At 43.6% G+C, this 18740-nt stretch overlaps 1 protein-coding gene across 1 annotated transcript in view; it reads right to left on the bottom strand.

Moving 5' to 3' along the window:
• Positions 1-18740, bottom strand: part of LOC111965149 (NADP-dependent malic enzyme) — a 118241-nt gene that overhangs the window by 54006 nt on the left and 45495 nt on the right. Inside the window, exon 3 of the mRNA XM_023989169.2 lies at positions 17589-17738. Within this exon, the coding sequence (XP_023844937.1) occupies positions 17589-17738 (150 nt within the window). The remainder of the gene's footprint in view (positions 1-17588; positions 17739-18740) is intronic.

Below are 18740 nucleotides of genomic sequence, written 5' to 3'. Positions count from 1 at the left end.
TATAGTATGTGACTTATCAATCAGTGTTACTAATGTTTACACTGATTATGGCTGATTCCTCCCTTTAAATGTAGCGTGTAATAGAGGATATAAGGTTCAAGACGGATGTCCATAAGTTCAAACCACATCAGGGAGTTTTATTTCCAGTTCTGACAAATATACAATAGGTTTTCTAGCAGGGGTTGGAACAGAAATTATTTGCCAATCATTATGTTCTGAACAGAACCACAATTTCTTCCATTTGGTTCCCCTGTTCCGACCAGCAAAATAAAGTTCTGAACTAGTTCGAACCCTACAAAAAGTACATATTTTAATGATTCCTTTCTGTTCCATTTTTTATCTGTGAAATCAACATTTTTTTAAACATTTAGTTCATTAAATTACTTCACCAATCAGTACTGATAGAGCAGGCAAGCTAGTTGTTTACATGGGTGATGGACAGACAATTGTAGTCTATGGCACAAGAAGTGACTGAAATTTTGAGGGTGGGGAGAGAGGGTTGAGGAGGAAGCTTGAAGTGCTGGGCATCTTGTTATGGCATGCATTATCTGAATTACGTCCACAGAATTATACCTATAGGAGGAGCGGCCTCAAATCAAATCAGATTTGATTTGTCACATGTGCTGAGTGAGTGATGCACACCCATTTGGCACCTTACAGATACACACACACATTGGTGAAGATGCACAACACACACACACACAACCAACCACCACACACACACACACACACACACACACACACACACACACACCACACACACACACACACACACACACACACACACACACACACCACACACACCACACACACACACACACACACACACACACACACAGATGGAGAATAGGCCTAGTCAATAATGAGCCATCAATTCCCCATAACACTAAACTGCTGTGTTTTCCCTGTTTTTGTTTTCATAAGTTGGCACAACCGAGGGGCTGAGAGAGAGAGCAAGAGACCTTACAGTGAAATGCTTACTTTACAAGCCCTTAACCAATGATGCAGATTTAAGAAAATACTTAAAAAATAAAAAGTTAAAAAGTAAGATAAGAAAAACAAATAATTTAAGAGCAGCAGTAAATAACAATAGCGGGGCTATATACAGGGGGTACCGGTACAGAGACAATGTGTCAATGTGGAGGGGCACCGGTATTTGAGATAATTATGTACATGCAGGTAGGGTTGTCAAAGTGGCTATGCATAGATAATAACAGAGCAGCAGCGTAGTGGGGGGGGGGTTGCAAACAGTTCTGGCTAGCCATTTGATTAGCTGTCTTATGCCTTGGGAGTAGAAGCTGTTTAGAAGCCTCTTGGACCTAGACCTGGCGCTCCGGTACCGCTTGTCGTGCGGTAGCAGAGAGAACAGTCTATGACTAGGGTGGCTGGACTCTGACGATTTTCAGGGCCTTCCTCTGACACCGCCTGGTATAGAGGTCCTGGATGGCAGGAGGCTTGGCCCCAGTGATGTACTGGGCCGTTCACACTACCCTCTGTAGTGCCTTGCGGTCAGAGGCCGAGCAGTTGCCATACCAGGCAGTGATGCAACCAGTCAGGATGCTCTCGATAGTGCAGCTGTAAAACCTTTTGAGGATCTGAGGACCCATACCAAATCTTTTCAGTCTTCTGAGGGGGAATAGGTTTTGTCGTGCCTGCTTCACGACTGTCTTGGTGTGCTTGGACCATGTTAGTTTGTTATTGATATGAACGCCAAGGAACTTGAAGCTCTCAACCTGCTCCACTACAGCCCCGTCGATGAGAATGGGGGCGTGTTCGGTCCTCTTTTTCCTGTAGTCCACAATCATCTCCTTTGTCTTGATCAGGTTGAGGGAGAGGTTGTTGTCCTTGCACCACATGGTCAGGTCTCTGACATCCTCCCTATAGGCTGTCTCATCATTTTCGTGATCAGGCCTACCACTGTTGTGTCATCAGCAAACTTAATGATGGTGTTGGAGTTGCGCCTGGCCATGCAGTCATGAGTAAACAGGAAGTACAGGGGGGGACTGAGCACGCACCCCTGAGGGGCCCCCGTGTTGTGGATCAAGTTCCTATGGAGGAACTTTGAACATTAAAAGGGTAAAACGATTGACCCTTTTGTAGTTAATAAATCCAATGTGAAACGTGATAACTAGACATATAGTATCCTTAACTAACATTTAAAAAGTGAATCCATTATTTTCCAGCTAATTAAAAGTATCCCTCCCCATCTTCTGAATCAAATGTGTAATATCAGTACAGTAGCCTATGCTTCGGAGGGGGGTGGGGCAAGTAGCCTAAACACAGGCAGACACTGGAATACGTTTCTGAGTAACAGAGAGGGCTTTGCATAGGAGCTTTGTTGCATTGTGTTGTGGGACTCGAAAAAAATGACTGGAAGGTTAAACAATGTTATCAACCAGTTCCCATGATTTTAAAATAACGGAACAGTATGGATCACTTTCGTACCAGGTTCCATTTCTGTTCCTTGAAAAATGAGAACACTGTTTTGGGTTCTGTTCCCTGAACCGGTTCTAACCCCCGCCATTGACCAATAAACATTCACGTGGGCGTGGTCGGGCACATAAATGCATCTAAAAATCATTCAAGGATATTCGTATTGTAACAAAATTTGGTACACACGTTGCAAACACTCAAGACTTAACATACGCAAGAACATTCATATGCTAAATGACTGACTAAAATATCGACCACACGATGGTTCTATAATGGCCACATGTTTATATCTCTTTATCTGTTTGACTCAAAGTGATGACATTTTACACATGCTCAGGGATGTGAGTAGCTAACCCACATGATATCTCAGACACCACTGGCTCAATTTTGACCAAACTTGGGTGAATGATGCGTCTTGCCATAGAGATCCATCATTTACACTGATTGGCCCAAGGGCGCTGCATCATTCGTGTGGGACAACATGTTTATTGTTGCCTTGCCTGACAATGGTTTAATCCAGGGGTGGGCAACTCCAGTCCTTGAGGGCCTGATTGGTGTCACAGTTTTGCCCCAGCCTCAGCTAACACACCTGACTCCAATAATCACCTAATCATGATCTTTAGTTTAGAATGCAATTTGATTAAATCAGCTGTGTTTGCTAGGGATGGAGAAAAAGTGTGACACCAATCAGGCCCTCGAGGACTGGAGTTGCCCACCCCTGGTTTAATCAGTGACTTGGCTTAACCTTGAAACCATTAAACCCTTGGACATTGGCTGTACTAAACTCGACTTCTTTGTTTGGGGAAAAAGTGTGTATCCAGAGCTGAAGCCTGAAGTGCCAGAGCTGGAAAAACAGTGACTAAAGTTAACCATGTGGGTTGTAGACTCAGTGACCGTAGACTTCCATGGAGCATCAGGTTCAGTAGAGCACATGGCCCAAACAACCAATCCCTCAGCATGGATTTTATTAATCATCATGAAATGGATAGTTTGGGAAAGTAATTCAAAAATGATGTACTGTAGCTAGGGATATCCATGCAACACGACAGTTGTATTGAGATTGAAAATGCATCGAGTCCTGCTACTGAAGCTTGAATCTGGCTCATTTGGTATAACAGCTCTTTATATACAGTCAATTGTGTTGCATATGAAATGTCATGCTCCTGATATATAGATGAATTCCTCAGATTGGCAACATGGGTTTTTAGCCCGGTTCGGAGAGAAAGGAGAAAGAGAGGCAGAGACTGCAGATGATGCTGTGCCAATAAGGTTGGGAGTTGGAATGCGAATGGGGCTTTTGTGTTTCGGGTTTTTCCATTCTCCCTGTGGGAAACAAAGCTGGATTCAACAAACCAGCAGCGAACCCTTTCCGTGAAAAGATAAATGCTTGGTGTTAAGATGTTTCTGCTCGCTTGCAGTGGTCCTGAATCCCCGGTCATACGTGTAACATGCGTGTGGTCATGTGTTAAATCACACACACACACACAGCTGGCCTTTAAAAAGCCACAGAAGAACGGGGCCCGAGACAGGTCACCGGCTTAAAACATATCTACTGGGGTATAGCAGCACAACACTGGCTCCTCTCCTTTCTAAACACTCTGCCAACATTTGCTCTGGCATCACTGCAACACACACACGCAAACACACCCATTCGCACATGCGCACGCATGCACACGAGTGATATAAACTCTATCTTTCCTTGAATTCTCAATCTTGCTCTAAATCGTATTCTCATGCCCTTCCACAGTCAAAATGATTCAGCCAAAAAACAACATCATTAAAGACGCACACACAATAAAGTTAGTGGAAGTAGCCGACGTGCCAACACAGGGTATTCCATAAAGCACCGTATTTAACTCTGCAATTTCTCCCTACTTGATGCTTTATGGTTCCACTTCTTTCCTCAAGAAAGGGAGAGGAATTTCTTCATCTCTGCCAGCTCCAGTTAGTATTGTGGAGGGAGGAAGCTTTGTCTGGGGTGTTGTGAACTGATTGTGTTTAGGGAGAGGCAGAGTGTGTGGCGTTCAGCTTTGATGAACTGAAAGGGTTCTCTTGGACCTAAACATCACATGCCATTTTCCATATATTTTCTCGTGTTCCAAAACACCTGCTACTAATGTGCACTTAAAATAAAGAGGTAGAGTAAATCTGAATCCAATAAAATATAAAAATGACTATATTTAGAATTGATATACAGTATGATGACGCTGAACTAACCCGGGAGCTAGTTTTCAGTAAATCAATGCATTGTTGAAGGTTTGCTAGGCATTGACATGTTTACGCCACATCGAGTGTAAAGTTAGTGTGCTTAAATTCTATTTGATTATTGAATTGACTGTAAACAGTGATGCAGTGAAATCACTATATCACTTTAGTTCTCCCCTGAAGCCTGTGTGTGCAGCATTCCTGTGAGCCAAAGTCTTTGTCACCCTCCCCCAGAGAGAGAGAGAGAGACAAAGAGTAGAGTACAGTACAGGCTCAGTGAGCACAGCCTTGCCATTGAGAAGGATAGACACAGGAAAACCCGGCTCCCTGTAGAGGAAAGGCTGTGCAACGACTGCAAAACAGCAGAATCTGAGAGCTGCATTTCCTGACAAAATGTCCAAAATATAAATCAATTACAGAGTGTCATTTCCCCAAATTTGAAACCCTTAGTCAAGGTTTCAAAGACCTCTCTGATGAGGATAGGTTACCCGTCCTGTTGGGCGAGGACGCAGAAAGCTGTGTATTGGCAGCGCACTACATTGCTGCCTGCCATAAGATGAGGGACAGTGTCTGACAGACCAACCAACCTGAACATGTCCTCTATGAACAATAAGCAATGTATGGTTATTTTGACCCTTGGTTATTGTTGTTACCGTTGTCCCATTGACAATTTTGATTCTTGTTATTTTACCATTGTACATATCCAAAGTAAGCTTTGGAAATATGTACATTGTTACGTCATGCCAATAAAGCACATTGAATTGAGAGAGAGAAAGAGAAGTGTGAGCCAGAGCCTAACTTATCCTCCCCCGGAGAGAGAGAAAGAAATGGCTGGATCGGAGCGGAGAGTGGAGGTGGTGATTGTTCAGCATAGCTCCGTTCCAGGACTGCAAGCTAAAGCTTGGCCAGAGGAGGTGAGAGGGAGCTTCAGTCGGATGACCTGACGCTGTGTGTCAGCACACTGACCCTAATAGAACCCAGGACGCTGGAGACGAGAGCCCTGCTAAACCAAACGTCTACAAGTTGTCTGCTATTAGGCCAAGTAGCATGGCTAAACCCACAAGGTCCTATGGTGACTTGGAGTTCTCACATACAATACTGTAAGAGTTAATCCTCCCTTAGCAGTTAATCCTGTCATAAGTGCTCCAATAAACATCCAGCAATGAAAGAGGAAAGGATATTAAGCTAAGGACCCTGGGACTAAACACCTCCCTCTGCAACTGAATCCTGGACTTCCTGACGGTCCGCGCCCAGGTGGTAAGGGTAGGTAACAACACATCCGCCACGCTGATCCTCAACACAGGGGCCCCTCAGGGGTGCGTGCTCAGCCCCCTCTTGTACTCCCTGTTCACTCATGACTGCACGGCCAGGCACGACTCCAACACCATCATTAAATTGGCCGATGACACAACAGTGCCTGATCACTGACAACAACGAGACAGCCTATAGGGAGGAGGTCAGAGACCTGGCCGTGTGGTGCAAGGACAACAACCTCTCCCTCAACGTGATCAAGACAAAAGGAGATGATTGTGGACTACAGGAAAAAGAGGACCGAGCACGCCCCCATTCTCATCGACGGGGCTGCAGTGGAGCAGGTTGAGAGCTTCAAATTCCTTGGTGTCCACATCAACAAACTAACATGATCCAAGCACACCAAGACAGTCGTGAAGCGTGCACGACAAAACCTATTCCCCCTTAGGAGACTGAAAAGATTTGGCATAGGTCCTCAGATTGTCAAAAGGTTCTACAGCTGCACCATCAAGAGCATCCTGACTGGTTGCATCACTGCCTGGTGTGGCAACTGCTCGGCCTCCGACCGCAAGGCACTACACAGAGGGTAGTGCGAACGGCCCAGTACATCACTGGGGCCAAGCTTCCTGCCATCCAGGACCTCTATACCAGGCAGTGTCAGAGGAAGGTCCTAAAAATGGTCAAAGACTCCAGCCACCCTAGTCATAGACTGTTCTCTCTGCTACCGCACGGCAAGTGCGCCAAGTCTAGGTCCAAGAGGCTTCTAAACAGCTTCTACCCCCAAGCCATAAGACTCCTGAACATCTAGTCAAATGGCTACCCGGACTACTTGCATTGCCCCCCACCCCCCCCTCTCCACACCACTGCCACTCTCTGTTGTCATCTACGCATAGTCACTTTAATTAACTCTACCCACATGTACATACTACCTAAACTAACCGGTGCCCCCGCACATTGACTCTGTACCGGCGCCCCCCTGTATATATTGTTATTTTTTACTGCTGCTCTTTAATTACTTGGAACTTTTCTCTTATTCTTATCCGTATTTTTTTAAACTGCACAGTTGGTTAGGGGCTCGTAAGTAAGCATTTCACTGTAAGGTCTACACTTGCTGTATTCGGCGCATGTGACTAATAAAATGTGATTTGATTTCCAAGTTGACCACAGTGCATGTCTCCTGAATAAACTGAGAGGGACTATGGTTAGAAGTCAGGTAATACCTGCAGTGGAAATTCATTTATCATCACAAAGGTTAGTGTAGAGAAAAAGGAGAGGAGGTTTTTTGCTTATCCTGTCTCAACTTTTTACCAAGCAGACCAAAAGACATATGCTCTAAATTGTTTTACTAGGTCCTCAAAGTCTGTGAGGTAATTAATCCCAAATGTTTTGCCACGTTCCTCATGAGGTCAGTGTAATTCCAAACCTTTCCTCTCTATTTTTGCCTCCTTACCCCACCCCCCCCTTCCCTCTCTCTTTCTTTATGAAGTCTGATTGTATAATTTACAATACAACAACTCTGTTTCCTTCATGATGTGTGATGGCATGCATGACAAAAGAAGGAACAAAGTTATGAAGTGGTCCTAAAATAGGTCACATGATTTAACTTCTCAAACGTATGCATATAAAAGGATTTGTGTAATATGGCAGTTACTCATTCCGGCTATCAAAGACTTGTCCCAGTCGAACGCTCTCTGGTCTCATGGATTAAACATCCAAGAGGGCAATTTTATACTTAGCTACTTAACCTAAATGCTCATCGATCCAAAGGACACTCATCTTACATGCTTACAGCAGCAATGTGTGTGGGCCTGAATGCTTGGATCACAACACTTAAGCCTCTACCGGGGGGGTTGAGGCGCTTCATCAAGCACGTGTTGCCCCTGCAGACTGAGGTAGCACAGTCGAAACTTCATCTCATGTTTATCATTAAGACAGCATAGCCATTTATACTGTATGTTAATAATGTCCTTTTATATCTCGCCTTTTGTTTTAATCTCCTTCGACTATGTAAGTCTAATTATGCTACAGCTTGTCCATCATTGGCATGATTGTATAGCTCGCCACCATTGGACTCTGGAGCAGTGGAAACGCGTTCTCTGCAGTGATGAATCACGCTTCACCATCTGGTAGTCCGACGAACAAATCTGGGTTTGGCGGATGCCAGGACAACGCTACCTGCCTCAATGCATAGTGCCAACTGTAAAGTTTGGTGCAGGACGAATAATGGTCTGGGGCTGTTTTTCATGGTTCAGGCTAGGCCCCTTAGTTCCAGTGAAGTGAAATCTTAACGCTATAGCATTCAATGACATTCTAGACGGTTCTGTGCAGTTTGGGGAAGGCCCTTTCCTGTTTCAGCATGACATGCCCCTGTGCACAAAGCGAGGTCCATACAGAAATGGTTTGTCGAGATCTGTGTGGAAGAACTTGACTGTCCTGCACAGAGACCTGACCTCAACCCCATCGAACACCTTTAGGATGATTTAGAACGCCGACTGCCAGCCAGGCCTAATAGCCAAACATCAGTGCCTTACCTCACTAATGCTCTTGTGGCTGAATGGAAGCAAGTCCTCGCAGCAACGTTCCAACATTTAATGGAAAGCCTTCCCAGAAGAGTGGATGCTGTTATAGTAGCAAAGGGGGGACCAACTCCATATTATGGCCATGATTTTGGAATGACATGTTCGACGAGCAGGTGTACACATACTTTTGGTCATGTAGTGTATTTATCTTCAAGGCCTCTCATTTCCCCCTCCAACAAAAAGTATTGCAGTGGTCCAGAGTCCTCGACACTTGACCTCTACCGCCGAATCCACTAAGGGGTTATAACCAAGATAATCAATCTTTATTAATAAGATGGATTGGTTATCAGCGCTCACCTTAGAAGGTTCTTTGTTGGTGTTATTTAGTGTCTGTGATATTAACATTTGTGGTGATAGTTGTAGCAATACTAGTGGCAGTTGTGCTCGCAAACAGCTCCTGCATTTAGTGAGTGACTAGCCACAAATTCATTAGTTTAACTGAAATAGACAAAAAATGCCCTGTGTATCCTACACTTATGAGCTTATCGGTCCCAAAACGTAATGGATCCAGTGACCTCAGTGTTGTGAATGTTTATCTTCTCTGCCTACGATTAGCCCACCCAGAGATCAGTGAATCGGCTCTATTCTGACACTTCATGGGGCTTGACCTTTGCCCCCTACAGTGGAGCCTAGTATTGACGTGTTTAGTCAGCGTGAAGCGGATTACAGACAGTAAGCCTGGGTAGGACCAACAGGGCGCCTCTCCCACAGAGTGCTCTTTATACCTGAGAGGGAGGCAGTGATTAGAGAGCTAATATCAGTCTATTCAGCCACTCTGATGGTCTAGACAAGCATACAGACACACACACGCACATCCAGGCATAAGCACACACGTGCACACGCACACACGTAAGCATGCACGCAAACTCACATCAGGAATTCATTACTGTTATATCTAGATGGTGCTGCGTGTGCGTATAAATCTGCTATAAGAGTTAGAGAAAATCACAGAGACGGATACAGTTGAAGTCGGAAGTCTACATACACCTTAGCCAAATACATTTAAACTCAGTTTTTCACAATTCCTGACATTTAATCCTAGTAAAAATTCCCTGTCTTAGGTCAGTTAGGATCACCACTTTATTTTAAGAGTGTGAAGTGTCAGAATAGGAGAGAGAGAATGATTTATTTCAGCTTTTATTTCTTTCATCACATTCCGTGGGTCAGAAGATTACATACACTCAATTAGTATTTGGTAGCATTGCCTTTAAATTGTTTAACTTGGGACAAACGTTTCGGGTAGCCTTCCACAAGCTTCCCACAATAAGTTCAGTGAATTTTGGCCCATTCCTCCTGACAGAGCTGGTGTAACAGTCAGGTTTGTAGGCCTCCTTGCTCGCACACGCTTTTTCAGTTCTGCCCACAAATGTTCTATAGGACTGAGGTCAGGGCTTTGTGATGGCCACTCCAATACCTTGACTTTGTTGTCCTTAAGCCATTTTGCCACAACTTCAGAAGTATGCTTGGGGTCATTGTCGATTTGGAAGACCCATTTGCAACCAAGCTTTAACTTCCTGACTGATGTCGTGAGATGTTGCTTCAATATATCCACATCATTGTCCTGCCTCATGATGCCATCTATTCTGTGAAGTGCACCAGTCCCTCCTGCAGCAAAGCACCCCAACAACATGATGCTGCCACCCCCGTGCTTCACGGTTGGGATGGTGTTCTTCGGCTTGCAAGCCTCCCCCTTTCTCCTCCAAACATAACAATGGTCATTATGGCCAAACAGTTCTATTTTTGTTTCATCAGACCAGAGGACATTTCTCCAAAAAGAACGATCTTTGTCCCCATGTGCAGTTGCAAACCGTAGTCTGGCTTTTTAATGACGGTTTTGGAGCAGTGGCTTCTTCCTGAGCGGCCTTTCAGATTATGTCAATATAGGACTCATTTTACTGTGGATATAGATACTTTTGTACCCGTTTCCTCCAGCATCTTCACAAGGTCCATTGCTGTTGTTCTGGGAATGATTTGCACTTATTGCACCAAAGTACATTCATCTCTAGGAGACAGAACACATCTCCTTCCGGAGCGGTGCGACGGCTGCGTGGTCCCATGGAGTTTATACTTGCGTACTATTGTTTGTACAGATGAACGTGGTACCTTCAGGCATTTGATTGCTCCCAAGGATGAACCAGACTTGTGGAGGTCTACAAAAAAAAAATCTGAGGTCTTGGCTGATTTCTTTTGATTTTCCCATGATGTCAAGCAAAGGGGCACTGAGTTTGAAGGTAGGCCTTGAAATGCATCCACAGGTACACCTCCAATTGACTCAAATTATTTCAATTAGCCTATCAGAAGCTTCTAAAGCCATAACATGAACTTAGTGTATGTAAACTGCTGACCCATTGGAATTGAGATACAGGGAATTATAAGTGAAATAATCTGTCTGTATACAATTGTTGGCAAAATTACTTGTGTCATGCACAAAGTAGATGTCCTAACCGACTTGCAAAACTAGTTTGTCAACAAGAAATTTGTGGAGTGGTTGAAAAACGAGTTTTAATGACTCCAACCTAAGTGTATGTAAACTTCCGATTTCAACTGTATGTAGACAAAGATCGTGATAACAGAGACAGCTAAGTTGTCCCTATAAGACCAGTTGACCATAGAAAAGGTGCTCTGAGAGGCTATGTGATCTATATACAGTACATGCAGGCTCGAGCTCCCCGACTGAGTTCCCTGTGAATCTAGACTGAGTTTAACCTTGACTCAGGGGTAGACGTACGATAGTAAATGTCCAGGACACTCGAATTCGTATGATATTTTACGTTTCGTATGGTATGTACAGTCGTGGCCAAAAATTGAGAATGACACAAATATTAATTTTCACAAAGTTTGCTGCTTCAGTGTCTTCAGATATTTTTGTCAGATGTTACTATGGAATACTGAAGTATAATTAGGCTATTACAAAAGTGTCAAAGGCTATTACATGGCCTCACATGTGATTCACCAGAGAAAATGACTTTACCACAGTCCTCAGCAGTCCAATCCCTGTACCTTTTGCAGAATATCAGTCTGTCTCTGATGTTTTTCCTGGAGAGAAGTGGCTTCTTTGCTGCCCTTCTTGACACCAGGCCATCCTCCAAAAGTCTTCACCTCACTGTGCGTGCAGATGCACTCACACCTGCCTGCTGCCATTCCTGAGCAAGCTCTGTACTGGCGGTGCCCCGATCCCGCAGCTGAATCAACTTTAGGAGACAGTCCTGGCGCTTGCTGGACTTCCTTGGGCGCCCTGAAGCCTTCTTCACAACAATTGAACCGCTCTCCTTGAAGTTCTTGATGATCCGATATATGGTTGATTTAGGTGCAATCTTACTGGCAGCAATATCCTTGCATGTAAAGCCCTTTTTGTGCAAAGCAATGATGACGGCACGTGTTTCCTTGCAGGTAACCATGATTGACAGAGGAAGAACAATGATTCCAAGCACCACCCTCCTTTTGAAGCTTCCAGTCTGTTATTCGAACTCAATCAGCATGACAGAGTGATCTCCAGCCTTGTCCTCGTCAACACTCACACCTGTGTTAACGAGAGAATCACTGACATGATGTCAGCTAGTCCTTTTGTGGCAGGGCTGAAATGCAGTGGACATTTTTGGGGGGGATTCAGTTAATTTGCATGGAAAAGATGGACTTTGCAATTAAGTATATGCAAATTTCCATCATACAAACTGAGGCAGCAGACTTTGTGAAAATTCATATTTGTGTCATTCTCAAAACTTTTGGCCACGACTGTATGGTAGGTATCAATCATTTTGTATGATATGTTCAGATTTCCAATTCATATGATAGGTTACGATTTGCAATTTGTACAATATGTTACAAATTTACAAAACGTATGATAAGTTACGAATTCCAATCTGTTGTGGCTAACATTAGCTAGGCGACTAATGCTAACGTTAGCTAGGTGGTTAATGTTAGCTAGGCTAGGGGTTAGGGTTTAAGGTTAAAGGGTTAAGGTTAGGGTTGGGGAAGGGTTAGGTAACATGCTAAGTAGTTGGAAAGTAGCTAAAAAGTACTTAAACTTAGCTAATTAGCTAAAATGACCAACCACCCTACTTTTGTTTTTGCCTTAAGTAACCTTCTGTCCTGTGTAACCATACCGGAAGTTGGGAAGAGATTTTCGATGTACCGATTCTATGGCACATGGTTAATGAACTGATACACAAAACGATGCCGTATTCAAAACCTAGAAGTTTTCAATTTAAATAATTATTCAAAATTATTGCAACCAATAGAATGTTCTATATATGGAGGATGCAACCATCCCAGCTCTGCAGATTTAGCTGTGAAGAGACAGAATCATTAGATCATTTGTTTTGGTACTGTCCATCTGTAGCTTGTTTTTCTTCGCAGGTTCAGAAATTGCAGAATGTACGTGGAGCTAACGCTGCAAATAGCACTGCTGGGTGATTTATGACTTGTTTCAGGAAACTAGGCATATGTCGCGTGTCACTACTTCACAGGAGAGGCATTTGAATGTAAGCTTCTTTTTTTTATCAAAATGCTTTTTTTTTTGTCAGAAATGCCTTCTGGAACATGTGAACAATAGAATGTTCATGATGTCACTGCGACAACTGTCGATAGACGTACTATAAACCAGCCTTTAGTCTTGAAATCTTTGGTTGTTTAGTACATGGCCTCACATGTGAATCCTTAAAGAACATTGCTGAATGGGTGTAGACAAAGAGTTCTCCAGTTGGTTTATCAAAACATTCAAGGGCCATTTTCTCAAAAGTGAGATTACAAGTTTATCAAATTTCAAAATCAGAATTACTTTCCCATTGTTCTTCAACTGGAGTGTATGATATAGACTTTTCTAGCTCTAAGTCTCTACTTTTATCCAATGTAAAAAACACAATTTCAAATTTTGCTACACAAGACCAAATTCAGCCGGTCGGTCACATTTGATAAGTCATAGTCAATCGATCAATAATATAATAATAATTTTTGAAAAAAATGCTTATCTTTAATTTACAATCTGTAGAAACTATGAGAATAGAAAGGTTGAGAACTTTTGTGATTCATCACAGCACTGTTGAAAAATATATGGCAAATAGAAATCAAAACTGTATGGTGTTAAGAGATAGAGGGGAGCGGTTGAGTGGAGTTGAAGGATGGGACTAAAATAAACAAGATAACTCATGTAAAATATACTGTGTCCGTAAAATGTATGTAGGTTCAGAACTTTTGTGAAACAGCACAGATATAGGGGAGGGGTTGAGGGTAGCTGAAGGATGGGATTAAAAACAAACAAAAGATAACTATAGTAAAATACATTGTGTCCGTAAAATGTATATAGTATGTATAAACCGGAAGTGGAAGCCATTAGTTTACTCCAATTAAGGGAGGGGTGGTAGGAATAGGGGAAAATAATGAATGAAAATATATTTACAAAAAATAAATATGGGGGAAATGATGCAGACAATTACATTGATGGAAGCTACAATCTATCTGCAATATTAAAGCTGAACTACCCCCTATAAAAAACTTTCCAAACATCACATATCATACTAATTTGGCTGTCCCGGATTTACATTTACTATGTTACGTCTAGTCTATGAGACCAGGCTGGTGAGTTCCCTATCAGTTTCAGCAATAATGCTTTTACAACCCTGGGTTCTCCACAACTTCACCCGCCTCCTCCACCCCCCTCCCTGGGCTAGGTTTATTTATTTTTATTTAACCAGGTAAGTTGACAGAGAACACATTCTCATTTACAGCAACAACCTAGGGAATAGTTACAGGGGAGAGGAGGGGGGATGAAGGAGCCAATTGTAAGCTGGGGATGATTAGGTGACCGTGATAGTATGAGGGCCAGATTGGGAATTTAGACAGGACACCAGGGTTAACACTCCTACTCTTACGATAAGTGTCATGGGATCTTTAGTGACCACAGAGAATCAGGACACCCGTTTAACATCCCATCCAAAAGTCAGCACCCTACACAGGGCAATGTCCCCAATCACTGCCCTGGGGTATTGGGATATTTGTTTTTATACCAGAGGAAATGGTGCCTTCTATTGGCCCTCCAATGACACTTCCAGCAGCATCTGGTTTCCCATCCAGGGACCAACTAGGACCAACCCTGCTTATATTCAGAAGCAAGCCAGCAGTGGGATGGAGGGGAGAGGCCTGGGTCTAGGACTGGCTGAGGACCAGGCTTGTCTGAGAGTCAGCGATAATCCACTGGCCCTCTCCAGTGTGTCGAGTGTACAGAGCCTGCTGCTAACTGACCCAATGTCACATTTCTACCAGTCCCAAGTTCCCCACCCCCGGGCTCTGGCAGCTCGCGTCTTGGCCCACTGCATTGTGGGTCTGCGGGGAGATAAGATTACTCCTTCAGCCCAGTGTCAGAGGTAAGGGAGCTTGGAGCATAGAAGCATACTCAACATATTTTCCACATACTTGCTAGTTCTGGGGAAATTGTGGAAAAGGGGGTTGTATAACTCCAAGTGTGTGCGCTTAGGTTTCCGAACGCATTTTCAAATGTGCCCAAGGTAAGCATTTCAAATAAAACGGCTTTGGATTTAGCATTCGCTACTAATTAAAAGCATCCCTGGTCATGATCAGTTTATTTGGGGTTTTAGACTTGAGACCCACAAGGAAAAGTTCACTGAGGATATGAGTGAGGTAAAGTGAGTGAGTGTGAGTCCACACTGTCCATACAGGCCCTGGTGAAGAAAAAAGAAATTGTGCACTATATAGGGAATAGGGTGCCATTTGGATCGCACACGGTGCGTCAGTGTGTGACTGACTGACTGACGAGAGAGTGAGAGGAGAGTGAGAGGGGAAAGAGCATTTCTAACTGAGAGGTACTAATCAAGCCAATAGAACATCACCCTCCTTCTTCCTCTCCCTCTTCCTCTCCCTCAGTAGTTGACTATAGAACAATACTGGCGGTGGTCTTTCTTGGACCATGTTAGTTCTACTGTCTACGACTCAAACACGACATCTTTACAACACAGCGCAGTGTAGATATGTTCAAGCCAAACAGGATCAGCTCCTTGACATTGTCCTAATGTGTGTTACATTCATTTGATCGCCATTATGACTCTAATGAGGGAGTCCAGTGGTGACAGAGAGACATGGACCTAATTGTTTGAGGAGAAACAGACACAGATAACTGAGCAGACCGAAGAGGCAAGTCCTGCTTTATGCAATGCCAAGTCCATTCAAGGTGAACTGTACACTGTAAACTGCGTAAACTGGCCTCAGCTGCCCAAGGACTCGTAGAACCCAACTCGACACAGACCCGCCCCACCTCTGATTTTGGTTGAGAGTTTTGCTGCAATAGGCCAACATACACAGATGTTTGAAGTTTCAAAAGGATTTATGTTTCATAAGAATGCATTCTAAATGATTTGACAATTGATGGTAAAATCTAAAACAATGTTTAGGCTGGCCACGAGCAGCAACTGTGTGTGTGACAGTACAGTGGGGCAAAAAAGTATTTAGTCAGCCACCAATTGTGCAAGTTCTCCCACTTAAAAAGATGAGAGAGGCCTGTAATTTTCATCAATGGTACACTTCAACTATGACAGACAAAATGAGAAAAAAAATCCAGAAAATCACACTTGTAGGATTTTAATGATTTATTTGCAAATTATGTGTGGAAAATAAGTATTTGGTCACCTACAAACAAGCAAGATTTCTGGCTCTCACAGACCTGTAACTTCTTCTTTAAGAGGCTCCTCTGTCCTCCACCTCGTTACCTGTATTAATGGCACTGTTTGAACTTGTTATCAGTATAAAGACACCTGTCCACAACCTCAAACAGTCCACTCCAAACTCCACTATGGCCAAGAACAAGAGCTGTCAAAGGACACCAGAAACAAAATTGTGACCTGCACCAGGCTGGGAAGACTGAATCTGCAATAGGTAAGCGCGTGGTTTGAAGAAATCAACTGTGGGAGCAATTATTAGGAAAGGATGACATACAAGACCACTGATATCTCCCTCGATCTGGGGTCCACGCAAGATCTCACCCTGTGGGGTCAAAATGATCACAAGAACGGTGAGCAAAAATCCCAGAACCACACGGGGGGACCTAGTGAATGACCTGCAGAGAGCTGGGACCAAAGTAACAAAGCCTACCATCAGTAACACACTACGCCGCAGGGACTCAAATCCTGCAGTGCCAGACGTGTCCCCCTGCTTAAGCCAGTACATGTCCAGGCCCGTCTGAAGTTTGCTAGAGACATTTGGCTGATCCAGAAAGATGGGAAATGTCATATGGTCAGATGAAACCAAATATAACTTTTTGGTAAAAACTCAACTCGTCGTGTTTGGAGGACAAAGAATGCTGAGTTGCATCCAAAGACACATACCTACTGTGAAGCATGGGGGGTGGAAACATCATGCTTTTGGGGCTGTTTTTCTGCAAAGGGACCAGGACGACTGATCCGTGTAAAGGAAAGAATGAATGGGGCCATGTATCGTGAGATTTTGAGTGAAAACCTCCTTCCATCAGTAAGGGCATTGAAGATGAAACGTGCCTGGGTCTTATAGCATGACAATGATCCCAAACACACCGCCCGGGCAACGAAGGAGTGGCTTTGTAAGAAGCATTTCAAGGTCCTGGAGTGGCCTAGCCAGTCTCCAGATCTCAACCCCATAGAAAATCTTTGGAGGGAGTTGAAAGTCTGTGTTGCCCAGCAACAGCCCCAAAACATCACTGCTCTAGAGGAGATCTGCATGGAGGAATGGGCCAAAATACCAGCAACAGTYTGTGAAAACCTTGTGAAGACTTACAGAAAACATTTGACCTCAGTCATTGCCAACAAAGGGTATATAACAAAGTATTGAGATAAACTTTTGTTATTGACCAAATACTTATTTTCCACCATAATTTGCAAATAAATTCATTAAAAATCCTACAATGTCATTTTCTGGATTTTCTTTTCTCATTTTGTCTGTCATAGTTGAAGTATACCTATGATGAAAATTACAGGCCTCTCTCATCTTTTTAAGTGGGAGAACTTGCACAATTGGTGGCTGACTAAATACTTTTTTGCCCCACTGTATATCCAGGCCTATTCAGTGTGTGTGCATGCATGTGGTGTGTGTGTGTGTGTGTGTGTGTGTTAGTGCTCGCATGTGTGTGTGTTTCTCTCTCACCTGGGTCTCCTGAAGGCAAGGCCATACATCTGGCAGGCCAGGCCCACGGTGGGAGTGTAAACGATAGGCATGAACCTCTCTGTGTCGGACGTCAGCACACGGTAGAACAGCTTCTCATTCCTGTCCTGGAGCCCCATCAGAAACACATATCTGGGAATGGCAGAGGGGGAGGAGGAGGGGGTGAGGGGAAAAAGGTGACAATCTTTATCACCGATTCCTAAACTGTGCATGTAAAATGGACTTCAGAGTGGCTCTATGAAATACAAATCTCAGAGAGAGAAATAAGAGAGAAGAAGTGTGTGTGAAGAGGAGAGAAAGAGACGTCTGGGGTGACTCAAACAGATTGCACCATGTGAGAGCAATACCTCACTCTATCGGGCCCTACTTTTCCCTCTGGACTTAAAGGCCCAATTGAAAGGAAATGGCCAATAGAAAGTGGGGGAGAGAGCGAGAGAGAATGCCATGCTGACTCCCTCCTTGCCTAAATGAATACAAGCCCTGCTCACCATGTGATGATAGTGCCATGTTGTACAATAACTGCTGGATAAAGTTGCTGTTGCTTATGTTACAAATGCTTAGAAAAATACAGAGCACAGACACACCCATCAGATATCCTTCACAAGCTCCTTGTTACGATCAAACATCGACAGGGGGACTGAAGGTTTACATATGACCCAAATTAACTGCTAGGCCTCGACACAGGCTCTCCACTCATGATAAGAAAGCTTTCCACAAAAGCTGGAGTATAATGTCGCTCTTGTTGGGATGATAGAAAGTATGCATGGCCTTCTCCCACATGGTCATTGGATACAAGGTGTTAACAATCTCTTTGAAAAAGGTTGATGGTGTTCCAGCCAGATAAAGTCACGGCTTACATCCAGGGGCGAAAATCTGATATCAACCTTGGAGGGGACAATTACATTAAATTTTCTCAAGAGCAATTCCTGAGGGGGACACCAAAAGTAGTGCTGTAACACATAGCATACGTTGTTATATGTTAAATGTATATTGAGGAACCATAATTCCTACAACTGGATAATTGATAGGTACAGTAGTTAACTGAAGGGTTTTCCCAACTTGTTCAAATGTTTAAATCATTATAATTCTACTACTAATAATAGTTATAGCAGTGCTCCTTACCAGTCCAGTATG

The sequence above is a fragment of the Salvelinus sp. IW2-2015 genome, linkage group LG6.1, assembly GCF_002910315.2.
Source record: "Salvelinus sp. IW2-2015 linkage group LG6.1, ASM291031v2, whole genome shotgun sequence".
Lineage (NCBI taxonomy): Eukaryota > Metazoa > Chordata > Actinopteri > Salmoniformes > Salmonidae > Salvelinus > Salvelinus sp. IW2-2015.
The sequence above is the reverse complement of the archived record's forward strand: the minus strand, read 5'-3'. Positions and strand labels throughout refer to the sequence as shown.